Source organism: Stylophora pistillata, chromosome 9 (genome assembly GCF_964205215.1).
Source record: "Stylophora pistillata chromosome 9, jaStyPist1.2, whole genome shotgun sequence".
Taxonomy (NCBI): domain Eukaryota; kingdom Metazoa; phylum Cnidaria; class Anthozoa; order Scleractinia; family Pocilloporidae; genus Stylophora; species Stylophora pistillata.
The window spans coordinates 26462701-26475200 of record NC_142527.1 but is presented as its reverse complement, the minus strand read 5'-3'; the positions used below and the strand labels follow the sequence as shown (position 1 = coordinate 26475200).

General features: G+C 37.8%; 2 protein-coding genes and 1 long non-coding RNA gene across 3 annotated transcripts in view; 1 reads left to right on the top strand and 2 right to left on the bottom strand.

Annotated features, from left to right (window-relative positions):
- Positions 1–4154, bottom strand: part of LOC111345135 (uncharacterized) — a 15598-nt gene extending 11444 nt beyond the window's left edge. Inside the window, exons 1-6 of the mRNA XM_022952412.2 lie at positions 3889–4154; positions 3048–3153; positions 2255–2413; positions 1030–1136; positions 583–641; positions 56–210 (exon numbers count right to left, since the gene is read on the bottom strand). Coding sequence (XP_022808147.2) covers positions 56–210; positions 583–641; positions 1030–1136; positions 2255–2413; positions 3048–3108 — 541 coding nt within the window. The 5' untranslated portion in view covers positions 3109–3153; positions 3889–4154. The remainder of the gene's footprint in view (positions 1–55; positions 211–582; positions 642–1029; positions 1137–2254; positions 2414–3047; positions 3154–3888) is intronic.
- A 237-nt stretch (positions 4155–4391) lies between these two features.
- Positions 4392–9923, top strand: LOC148724070 (uncharacterized). The gene is made up of 3 exons (XR_015991516.1): positions 4392–4553; positions 7551–7853; positions 8045–9923. It is a non-coding gene; the product is annotated as an uncharacterized LOC148724070 (long non-coding RNA).
- On the bottom strand, positions 4883–10988 carry LOC111345136 (monocarboxylate transporter 10). Its single transcript, XM_022952414.2, has 4 exons — positions 10385–10988; positions 8694–9271; positions 7544–7916; positions 4883–5795 (listed from the first exon to the last, which is right to left on the bottom strand). The coding sequence occupies exons 1-4, from the start codon at positions 10554–10556 to the stop codon at positions 5608–5610; spliced, it is 1311 nt and encodes a 436-aa protein (XP_022808149.2). The 5' UTR covers positions 10557–10988; the 3' UTR covers positions 4883–5607.
- Between the last annotated feature and the right edge of the window lie 1512 nt (positions 10989–12500).

Genomic DNA, 12500 nt, shown 5'->3' with positions numbered 1-12500 from the left:
AAAGGATTGCAACAACAACAGCGACAATTGCTGCGTGTATCGCACGAGACATTACCTCCCAAGACAACAAAGTAATCTGGGTAGACCATCATCCCAGAGATGTGTCCATCTGACACAATGGCGCGGAGATGTTTGACCGGATCCAGCTCGTCCGATACAAACTGCAGCTCGATGTCTGCTAAAACGCTTGAGCTAGGTTCATTGGAACTTCTACAGAAAAAAGAACAAAAATAACGCCGCATGGGCAATCAAAGTTCCGTTGTGCGTTTTATTGAAGAATCTAATCCAAAGCCATTTTCATGTTTTGTCAAAGGTGTGCGGAGAGCAAAATAGCGATATTCAAAGACGCTCAAAGATTTCTAAGGCGATTTCGAAAACTTTCCATAAATCCATGAAGTTGGCCCGAACAAATAGAATTTCTAACCACCGGGAAAACGAAGAATACCAAACACCAACGTAACTTGATAAAGTGATGTGATTTGAATTGCTGCTTGGCAAAACATCTCTTTTGATTCTTATTAACTAAAAAGAATGGCACAGTTTGGCCAATCACTTTTCAAATATGTTGTCCTTCCTACTTACTTTAACGTCATTACCGCAGAACTGAGGTAGTTTGTGTCCCCAATGAGCTCTGTCGTTATCTAAAACAATTCAAAAAACATTATGAGCCAAAAAAATTAAAAATCAATAAAAAGGGTTGAAATGAAATAGTAGGTCAAAATAATAAAGGCAGAAGACACTGTCGAAAATAATTTTCTAGTGACTCTTGAACCGGGAATGGTTTGTCTCACTGAAAAGGAAAATGGCTGATCTCAATTTTGGAAAAAGATTGAATTGAAGGAGTTTCTTGACTAGCAATTAACTGAACCGATGTAACTCCTTCCAGGATTATTCTCGCCCAAACGATTGGACCAGACGATCAAATTAGAAAAGTAGTACAACCCCTCGTCTCTTGATTTCAGTTTTAGAAGCTTTTGGAGAAAATCAGACACCCTCCTCTTGATGAAATTTGCGAGAACAGGTACTTACTGCATCAACAATATTTCCATCCATCAGCTTATACTGAGAACTCTGGCTGTCGGACATTTCCTCGAGCCATTTCTTTTTGAATTTTATCTCCACCTTAGTTTTCGTGGCTGCAATAAAAATTAAATAAAACTTTTTAAATAAGCAGAAAGTTATGACTGAGTGCTTTGAGTGTGAGGTGACACTTTGGGTTCTTTTATCTACGTGTGATAAAATAAATTTCGTTTTTTACAATAACAACCAACGCAAAAATTTATTTCGATTCGAACGAAAATTATTTGATAAAAGAGGCAAATGAAGTCAAAACTTTTGTTTTTAAGTTAAATAATGTCACGCTTAGCACATAATTATCTACTGGCTGGAAATGCGAAAAGATATTTGAGAGTAAATGATACATTTTATGAAGTGAGATAGATCATATATTTATTCTATCTCATTTATCACTTTCACGGGTTTATTGCGAACCAACTTAACGGCCTGCTCCCAGTTGGCTTGTTAGCTCAATTGGTAGAGCGCTGCACTAGTATCGCAGAGGTCAGTGGTTCGAGTCCCGTACAGGCCTGATTTTTTTTTCAGGTCTGATTTTCGCTATTGCGTAAATAGCGCTATCTACTGCGAGGATCGTGCATCATACGTATTTTATGAAGTGTTGGGTTCAGTTGTTCAAAGGTCGGATAACGCTGTTCAACGGATAAATCGTTATTCAACGGATAAGCATCAAGGATATCCAGCCGATAGTGTTATTCACCCTTCGAACAAACGGAGCCTGCATTTTATTTTGACATTAATTTGGAACTCTGGATGCACGAGGGCTGGGACCAAGGGGAAGATGGATAGCCTACAAACCTGATTTGGAAAGGGCTATTGGACTGTCTAGTTTTTAGTTATCTCTAATCACTATGTTGATACATCGAAAGGTCCTCTTTTTTATCTTTTTGACGCTCATAACACAGCCTCAACATGTGATCCATTTCTTGGAATACACGAATTACGCCGTAAATTAGCGTGTCATCTATTTTCAGTGGATAAGATAATCGCTCTTATCTCAATTCATGAAAATAGTCGAGGAAAAAAATCAGATCTCATTTTTTTCCGTTTGGAAGCGCTGTAAACGTCACATTTTAATTCAAACAAAAAAAAACAAAAAAAAACTTTGAAAGCTTTTTGTAAGGCGCACGCGTGAGTGAGGAATCGCTCCGTGACTTGAGCTTCGGTCTGTTTTACTTACGTGGACCTGTCATGAGTTCTCTTCTTCGTCTTGTCAGTATGTTCCTTCTCACCAACATCTCGTATAGGCGTTTGGAAGAATCTTTGGTTTTACCATGGTCCTCATGTACTGAACGACGCACATGGGTACGAGAATGGGAACTATGATGGGCTCTTTTATCTAAACAAGAAATAGAAAATGATAATCATTTCCCCTATATAATGTTACACTTTGAATGTAATGAGTGTTAGGAATGAGAAATTCATCACCAAGAAGGGTCCTGACGAAGCGTTTAAGTCTCAATACAAACTCTAAAAGTTGTGTCTAATCTCTCAGAAGGATGGGAAACTCTAAAAGTCTATCTTAAAACTCTTTTTGATTGTCCTCAAAACGCGTCTTATATTTTTTGATCGCATAAAACAAATCAGTTGGTTGATGAATTAAAAGAATATATATATATTTTTAGTTTAGAGATACATGAAATTTCCACTCTAACTAGCGACAGCACTGGTCAAATTTAGGGATGTCGTAAATTAATTAGTAAGACTAAATTAGTTATGCATTACAAAGATATTTCTACCATTGGTCCAAACTTTTTTATTCCTTTATTTTAAGCATCTTCCTTTTAAATTTTTAAGAGAGCGTTTTGAAATTCTGGGAGGATAAAAATTTCTGTTAAAAAACTACGCTAGACCCGTATTAACTTGGTCAGAAAGGCAACAAGAGTGCGACCATCAATGGAATAAAGCATATTTTGTAAACAAAATGAAACATTTCTATTTTATAGCTTGGAAGCGTTAGATACCATACTTACTTCCTGACGATTCTGTTACCCAGGTCAATAAGAGAAATAGTCCTAACGCAAAAAGTCTCATTTGGTTTTCGAGATTTGCGTCGGTCACGCTTTGTTTCTAAAAGTACTAAGAAAAAAAAGTCTGAGTTACTAGTCATCATTTATCAAATGGTATAGTATTTGTGAGTCTACGAGAAGATACAACGTATTTAGAAATCTATTTCAGAAATCTCCTTCAGAAGCTGTGTTCTTGTAAAATTTATCTCTCGATTCCAACGTTGAAGTATCATGTTACAAGATTGTTTTAATTTATCCAAAAGGCAGAAATATTCTTGTTCAGTTCTCGATGTCATATGTAACAATGGAGAAGCATTTGATTATGAAACCAGCTTTTGAGAAAAAAGTATCATACGAAATGTTTAAGAACATAAAAATCCCTTTGTTAACGAGTTATATACGTTTACATAAAAAAAGAAGCGCGAAGAAATATTTTAACCCTCTCTCCCCTGCTGTGTTAGGTGGAAAACTTCAACCCTTAGATCACGGAAGTTAACTTTCTAATCACACTGATGCTACCCTTTGCATCTATATCTAATTCTGATCATTCATCACGTTCATAAAGATACTTTTAATCTAATAGAAACAACTCAGACTGTTTAAAGAATTCTATAGAGGTTTCAATATCTGAATAAAGTTCACCTGTCAAAACCAACTTTATCGTCTGACAAAATAACGCCTAGTTATATGTGCGCCTTTCAAGTAAAAGCGCATTTCAAAAAACTTTAAAACTGTATTTTTAAGAGCTTATGCCATTCCATAATTTTTTTGTCGAATTTAAGCATGAAAAAACGGAGGTACTTACCTAACTATGATAGAGTCTTGGTTTAAGGCCAAAATGCACAAACGAAAGGGACAAGCAAGAACTAGAATTCACCGAAGTGGTCGCTCTTGTCTTGGCATTATCAGTTAAAATTCTTGCTTCAATCTTGCAACGATTAGATCTCCATGGCACCACTTTCACGCGAGATTCCAACCTTTCTTCCTTAGCTAACGTTCTCAATTAATCTAAATGAATTGTGTAAAGAGCGGGACGGGCCCCAAAAGAACAAAAACACCAAGAAGCTAGATAGCTGAATCTTATCTCTTATTCATGTCCAAAAACAATACCAGTTCGACCTTTGGTCACGTGATTAGAATTCCCGCCACCAGTTGCGAAACGATGTTACACCTGTTAAGTTCTGTTCGAATCAATTAGCGAGCGTGCTCCACCTGTTAAAATAACCTTCAGATTCATTGATCCCAGCTATTGAAAAATATAAAACCAGGCGGAGTTTTTTTGTTCGAGACCTGTAGTAAGGTTGAAGATCATGGACCGCTCAGCTGAATCGGCGCTAAAATGCACTAATTCACTAATGTGTTGACATCTCAAGAACTTGATTTAATTAAGACGGGATGCTATGATAGAATTGCTAGACGACTCGGACCATCGTCAGTGAGGGGATAAACTCGATATCAGCAGATGAAAAGGTAGTTGTTGACATAAGATATTTACTCGAGGGCCGTTATTTACATTTTATTTCTGCAAAGAGAAAAGAAACGAAAAATCCAATCACCGGTGGGAGCATTTGTAAAATGATGGCCTTGTTTGAGTTGACTCAACAGTAGCTATATGCATTTGAAATATGCTCAGCATGTTAGAACGTGGAGTAAAATTTATTCTTTAAAGTTCATTTTTGTCTTTAAAAATATTTTTTCTGATACCGGTTTGAGTACCTATACAACCCGGCTTGTTTACGAAGTGACAAAGGGAAATAGGTACTTTTTATTTTGCTATCAGAGCTATTGAAAAGCCAAAATGTTTGTTTCATTTATTTATTTTAATTTGAACAGATGAAGTTGATATTCGTGTCTGTAGCAAGTCTTCGAGGTATTTCTATTCTTTCTATCTGTAAAAAATACTCCCTTTAATGATTTTCTCCTTTTATTTGAATGCTTTTGGTAAAGGCTATCATTTTGCATGGATGGACTCTTCTACCGTCGAATATGAGAATAAAGTACTAGTCTATATATTCTTCAATCGGACTGTTATTTGAAGACAAATCTCTGGCTGATTTCAGTAATGCAACCGTTGTAAAAATAAAAAGCTCTTTTGATCAATTTTCTAGACTTTTAAATTATGTCAATTAACTGAGATGTACTCAGTTCTTCAGCTAAAGTCTCCAGTGGACCGTGCGAAACTGACAAATGATTTTCCAAAGCTAAAAATTGTACGGCTAAATAATTCGCTACTAGTTTCTTGAGGTCGTGAAAACTGGTCGAACTCTTTATTGAATAAAACATGTTGAAGACTTTCGTCCTGATCAGATTCTAGAACTGTTAGAATTGGAAAAACATCAAACGAGCCACGCTTTCCGAGGCAGCTTTTCAGACACTTGAATTTTGACTTAGTTAACATTCGTTTATTTAAATTTCTAAATCCTGCTTTTGACGCGACAATCACAGAATGTACCTAACAGCTGGCCAGGAGAGAGAAATCTGAGTTAATTGACCAGGCAAGACCATATCTATTCTCTGAGCCGAATTAAAGAACGGTCACTTTCTCTACAATTAAAAGTCCTATTTCTTGAACTTTAACCTCTTCAAGGTCTTCGGTTACTGCTGGTTGCTTTACAAACTTCATCAGCAGTGTGATAGCAGCTCCAACTATAAGCACTACTCCTGATAAATAAAAGGCCATTGCGTAGGAACCACTCTCGTCCGCCACATAACCTGTTTCACAAAAGACGTAAATAGTGAATCGAAGTAAGGATTCAGCATCGAAGCAAAAAGTTAGCCAGATGAGATCATAAATTATTGTCATGTTAGTGAGACTGAGTGTCGTAAACCTAAAACTAAACCAATCACAACAGCCAATCACGGCAAGGAAATCATCCCGAGGAGCCAATAGGGACCTTAAGCAGTCAGGACGGCAACGCCAAGGAAGACGTCGATTAAAAAATAAATTTCTGTTTTTAATTGAAATTTCGAAAATGGCTGTATGTGTTTGCCGTCTCAAACGGCTCCACAACTCAACCTCAACATTACGTATAAAAGTAGCGTTGAGTTCCAAATGGAAATTAAAATAAGTTGCCGTCGCGGTTTCTATTCACAGACGACGCAAATTTTGCGGATTTCACGTTGTTGTTTTGCAAAGGACGGCCAAGAAATGTACTAAGTTTTAAAACGCACGTGCTGAACTATTGTTCTGCCAATTAGATCTTTTGTTTTTCCACGTCCTCGTTGCCGTCGCCGTCGTGGTTTGATTAAGGTCCCTAATGAAAACCCGAAGAAACAACACAAGAAAACTACATAGAGCGCGGGAAATTAAAACGCGAGTGACCAAAGTCGTGATTGGTTTACTGTTTTGAATTTGATTGGTTAACTGAAGTGGCGCGAATTTCCTGGACCAATCTCATATCGAGATAAAGAAAAACCAATCCAATTCCGAATTATTTTCGACACTTAATTTAAATTGCTCCACTCCTAATTCGCCTATTCATCAAATTTGCAAGGTAAATTGAATGCGCCTTTTCCGGCAATGTTCTCTAGCAAAAAAGACAATGCAAGCAAACTACTCTGAAATTAATCATGTTGATTTAGTGCTTTCCTTCAAGTTGAAGGAAGTTTGGTGAGTCGGTATAGACTTGAGTTATTTTGTTACCATAAAATTCATTTCCTCCCTCACCCCCCCCCCCGCCTCTCCCCCCATCCTAATGTTGGGGGTTTTACCACTTGCTTGGCTTTTATCTCTCTTTTTATTCCTTCCCACTACAACGTTTCAGATCTCTTCTTCTTCTACTGCTGCTGCTATTTTTCTTCTACTTTTAGCAAGGACTGCCCACGTATTAAATGCAAGAATCACAGACATGTTTGGGTTAGCTGACCGTGGGAGTTTCCATAGTTTATTCGTTGTTTTGCAAAGGGGGAAATTGGGTGGCTCGCTCCGATGCACTTGGCGAGCACCAAGGAACCAATTAAACGTCAATGATCGAGCTGCGCACGAGAATTCCGCGCACAAACAGGATCCTTCAGTGCGAGTAAAACTCAAGGTCAACTTTACCTCACAAACACGACCACCTATAAAACTAGCCATTTCCAACCACAACAAGCGAATATTAGGTCTAACAAGGTAACAAGAAAAATCTGTGGACTAAGAAAAGTTCAAGCAGATACTAGAAACAAGGTCAAGGCAAAAGAACTATAAAAACAACACGTCGACGCAAAAAGCGAGACTCAACAAAACAAGAGGAAAACCTAAATACTCAAAATAGCAATCCTTTAAAAAACTCTACAACACTAATAATAACCGGTCCCTAATGCGAATCTTTAACTGAAGGAGCGGGGTTTGCATAAACGTCGAGAAATCTCAAAGCCTCCAATTATTTAATTGACCCTATGATGACACAGAAAACGTCTTAATTAGTTTCTCATGATAAGATGATAAAATACGATAAGACTGATTGTAAAATAATTTTTACCTGCAAGTGGAGGTCCAGTGCCAACTCCAAAACCTATGCTGAACATGGCGTAACCCCAGCCTTGGTTCACTTTTCTTTGACCGACGCAGCCCAGGATAAGAAGAGAGAACTGACCCATTGCACCGCCATCCATTAGCCCAAAAACAACATGTATAACCACCAATGAGTTAAACGTTTTGACAAATGGTAACAATAACACACATATCCCATATATCACCACGGAGACTTGATAAAGAAAGAGACGGTTGACACATTGAAAGTCTCCCAACTTGCAGAACACAAGGCGACTGATAACGGACGCTCCAGCGAGGTAAGTAAAGAGTATATAGGATTGCTTTTCAGGTATTTTGAGTTCTTGTTGACAATGTTTGATCTGCAAATATTAATGATGGTGGGTTATACAATGTCATTTTTCTCTCCTCTCGAGGAGATTTAAGATATGCCGACTTTGAAGAACTGATAAGTAATTATTTACTGACAATGCTCTTCAACATTTGACAGGTCATCACTCTCGCTTTGCGGAAAAATGACGATTTTCCTCTCTGAATCACTCTCGCGAGATGCTATCACTAAAAAGAAAATCCACTATGAACCCAGCGTGACATAATGGTGACATTCTTGAAAATAACTTTAGGAGAAATTCATAACCTCGTTGAGACTTCCGGCAACTAAGTTTCAGCGGGGAATTTTGTCCGCCTGACTGTGTTGAGAGGGTAGAAAGTACTGTCTTCCTAGAATCTAGCGCGAAACACGAAAGATCTTTATTAAACATCTGAGGAAAACACTAAATAACTTCAGCTGCACAACTACTTATGATTGTGTAAAACTATCCCTTTTTACTGAGATTATTTCAAATGTTTCGTCACAGCCGCTATATTCCTGCCTTTGCGTTTGTTTTGGTGATATTTATCACATGGCAACACTTCACACGACTCGTACAGCGGTCACTGATGCACAGACGTTGGTTGCTCACAACGATAACCCGTGGATATAGGAACAAATTCGAAACTTTAATAGCTCTTAACTATTTTTTAGGGTAACATTCGTCCCCAAAGGGCCCCAAAAGAATTATCCTCAGAAAGAGGGGAAGACGATGATTTATGTTGAAGGAAGAAAATAAAGATGCAAAAAAAAGGAAAAGATTACTTACGATGTGTATAACCGGAGTGTAGTAACCAAACATAACAAGTGTATTCGCCGTGCAAAATACTAAAAATTTGCGGTTCTTGAGTACATGTAGTTCAAACTCCTTCTTCTTGACTGTCCCAATGTTATCCAGATTTTGTTCATGACTCTCCTTTGCCTTGTTGATCGGTAAATAAACGACTGAACACAAACCACACATCAGAAACAGACCGGCCATTCCTCGCATGGCCCATCTCCAGCCAAAGATACTCAGCAGCGCTTGAACAATTTGCGTTATGGCAAACACTGCAACCGATGTTGCCGATGCAACGAGTCCAACGGCCACAGAACGCCATTTCACAAAATACTTTATAACAACCAGTATCGATGCACTGTAGATCGTTGTACATCCAAATCCCGTCAGAAAACCATACGTTGGGTACATCATCCATAGCTGAGGAGAGAAAGAAGCCAGGCCCAGGCCTATTAAGCTCGACACTGATCCCAGAATGGCGGTAACTCGGAAGCCAAATCGATCTGTAACATGGACACTGAGTGGGTTAAGAAAGTAGCCACAGGCCGTGTTCAAGGATCCAACCCATGCTTGAGAAAAAGTAGAAAACACTCTGAAATTACACAGGGATAGAGGCAAAGGAGTGGGGTGGGGTGGGTATGGCAGACTTATATATCTTCAAAAAAACCTCAGATCACGTTTAGGGCAAATTAAACTGACCTTGTTTCTGAAATTGAATTAGTCTGAGACTCTGTTTTTTTTGTTTTTTTTTTTGTCGTTTCGGCATATGAGGTGATGAAAAGATTGCATGATTTCAGCCAAGGTGACTTCGAATTCTAACAAAGGCTTTTTCACTGACTTGAATTCGAACATGATACCATAATGGTATATTAAATAACAAATTTCCAAAACACCTAAAATACATCTGGAAATAAGAAAATGACTCATAAATAACCCCAAAAGTTGCGAAGGGGTCAATATTAAGCAGATAATTTCATATCTTTACTCCTATAAAAAAAAAAACGTTTCTAAGTCTGCAAAACATGTTTCGACGGGGCTCATTTCATCCTCATTTCACCCGCTGAGTGGGAATCAAACTTTTACAAATAAGATATCGAACTACAACGTCAGATAACGCTTGGGTTTAGCATATTTACAAGCACTTTTCCTGGGTTAACTTAAACGATGTTGAATCATGCATATGTTTTGCAAAATTAAAATTGTCGTTTCTTTTTTGACGAATTGTTGTAGCTGAATAACTGTTATTACGTAATCATTGAAGTTCGAAATCTTTTAGTAACGGAAGAAAAATGTCCTTTTTAACAAAATATTATTTTTACCCCCGAACAGTAATGCTCAGAACTGCCGGAAACTGGCCTGTGCGAAATGTAACAACCATTTGGCAAATACCAGTGGGTATGCAAAACTAAGCGAAGGGTCACTGCTGGGAACAAGGAAAATGAGACTTTCATTCATATCCCAGAATTTGCATTTGCAATCATAGTAAACATCGAAAAGGGAAACAATATTTTAATATGATTTAATTCGAAATCTTACCTTATTTACCTATTGCTAAAGTCATGATCAATTATATAGTAGATTCCAATACGTTCAGATCCTTATGGGCTCAATCTCTCTCAAGCTTTAATAGGTCTGTCACTGTCTCGGTACCATAATCCGAAGATTAATAATGATTCTCTTACCCGTTTCTTGCCTTGTTGTGTTAAATTGATCCATTAATGGTGGCAGAAGTAATCCAAAAGAGTATGGACCGCCAGTTGCGATCAGAATAGACAAAACGGATGCTGCACATACCAAGCAAGACCAAAAGCTATCAGGAAGCCGCTCCATCATGTTATTGACAACCATCGCCATTTCTAATAACTTATCAAAATCTTGAACGAACGAAGAATGCGTGACAACTTTAATCCTTAACCTCTCTTAATAAAAGAAACTGTGGTGCTGCGTCGGTGGGGATAACGGGGTATTTGGTTTTATTAACCAAGACTGATAATGTAAATTGGCCACCGTAAAGGGTTAAAGCTGACGTTTCTTGAAGAAAAGTTTGTCTTTCAAATCGGCACTCTTAATCCCATAGGTATCAACTAACACTTTTCATTCTACTAATTAATTCTTGTTTTTCTCGTCAACATGTTCCCACTAATAGCCCAGCTCCACTTTCTGCATACAAACACACACAACCCACAATTCCTCAATTCGCTCTGACGAAGGGCTGACGCTCGAAACGTCAGCTTTTAACCCTTACGGTGGCAAATTTACATTATCAACTCAGTTGATAAATTCAAGTCCGTAAGTGACGTCATCGTGATGATCCCTGTAAAACGGATACCTCTCTCCACAGCTGTGTGAAGCTGTAAGTAAATTAACGTACTATTTCATAACGGCAGTGCATCTTCTAACATCCATGAGACTTTTTTTGCGAGAACGTCAAACACCAATACTTCACTACTTTCTTATTAACGTCCCAACAATTCCTTGGTGTTAAATACTCTAAGCTTAAAATGCAAAAACGAGTTTGACTAATGGTCGTGGATCGTGGGTCGTGGGTACAAGTCGTGGATCGTGGGTGTGGGAGGGGGTAAAAGTCGTGGGTGTGATTAATACAAAATAATAACAATAATCATTCAAAATATTAATTGTTATAATAAAACATAAATATTACGCAACCCTTATCATTGTATCAGCTCGGTTTAGTGAGCCAAATATTTCACTGATTTCATCCAACAGAATTAATTAGTTTCACCCAAAAAGAAAAATGAAACCAAAGACAAAGCCCTTATTTGCAGGATGATGTAATCTCTTAAAATGAGGGTCATTCCAAAGAGTTTGAGGAGTTTCGTTCTGGTCAAACGCTTGATCAACACACAAAAGCAACGTTTTCAGAACATGAAAGAAGCTTCGATATAAAACGAGGATCAGAAACACGGCTATTGGCCGTGTTTTTGAATTAAAATTAAATTGTGCTCTCCGATGCCGGTTAAAAATAAATGAGGTTTCAAAAATAAAAGTAACAATATATCCCTCTGCTGATTAGAGAAAATAAAGCTTGTGTTGATCAATGGCATGCAGACAAAGAACCGAATGCTTCATCAATTGTCATCTCTGTATGGCGTACCATCTACCCCGCAACTAAGAAAAAAAATTAAGTGAAACAGCGAACTGTTGCAAGATTAGCCGATATATAGATAGCAACGTTGCAACGTTAGTTGCAGGTCTGGACGTATTGGCTCCAAGGTTTTTCTAAGGCTCGTAAACATAAAACCTCTGGTATCCAGTGTGCGGTATATAATCGACAACCGGAAATCGCAAGCCAATGTTAAATCGGTCACGACAACTAGCATCTGTGACAAGAAATTAAACGAAGAACCAAGTACAATCTTAAAATTTTTCTTCGTCCATTTAACTAGCCAGGTCGTTTTCTAAATCATAAAATAAACTACATATGAAGAATTATTGAAATAAGTAAATTAATAAATATTCTAATAGTTTCAATTTTTAAACGATTCATTTCTTATCTGACAAAGACCAGACTTGGCAGAGTTGCCGGAAATGTGACGTACTCGAGAAACATACGTTTTATTGTTCGTCGAGAAGTATTGCATTACTTCACGGTAGCTAATGACAGTCATGTTTCACGTCTTGTTTTGAGACGCTTACAGGATAAATTTCTGGAAAAGAAGAATAACAACGGTTCAAGTCACGTTTCGTGAAAAAAGCCAGTCATTTCGCAATTTCCATGAAGAAAAGGCGATTCAACGTTCACGGCAATATAACCAAATCACGTTTAACGAGAGAAAA

Coding starts and splice junctions, on each gene's coding strand:
- LOC111345136 (XM_022952414.2), bottom strand. CDS start 10,556: ATGGCGATGGTTGTCAATAACATGATGGAGCGGCTTCCTGATAGCTTT. Junction 9,272..10,384: donor CACAACAAGGCAAGAAACGG/GTAAGAGAATCA, acceptor CTTTTTCTCAAG/CATGGGTTGGATCCTTGAAC. Junction 5,796..7,543: donor CACTGGACCTCCACTTGCAG/GTAAAAATTATT, acceptor TTTGTGAAACAG/GTTATGTGGCGGACGAGAGT.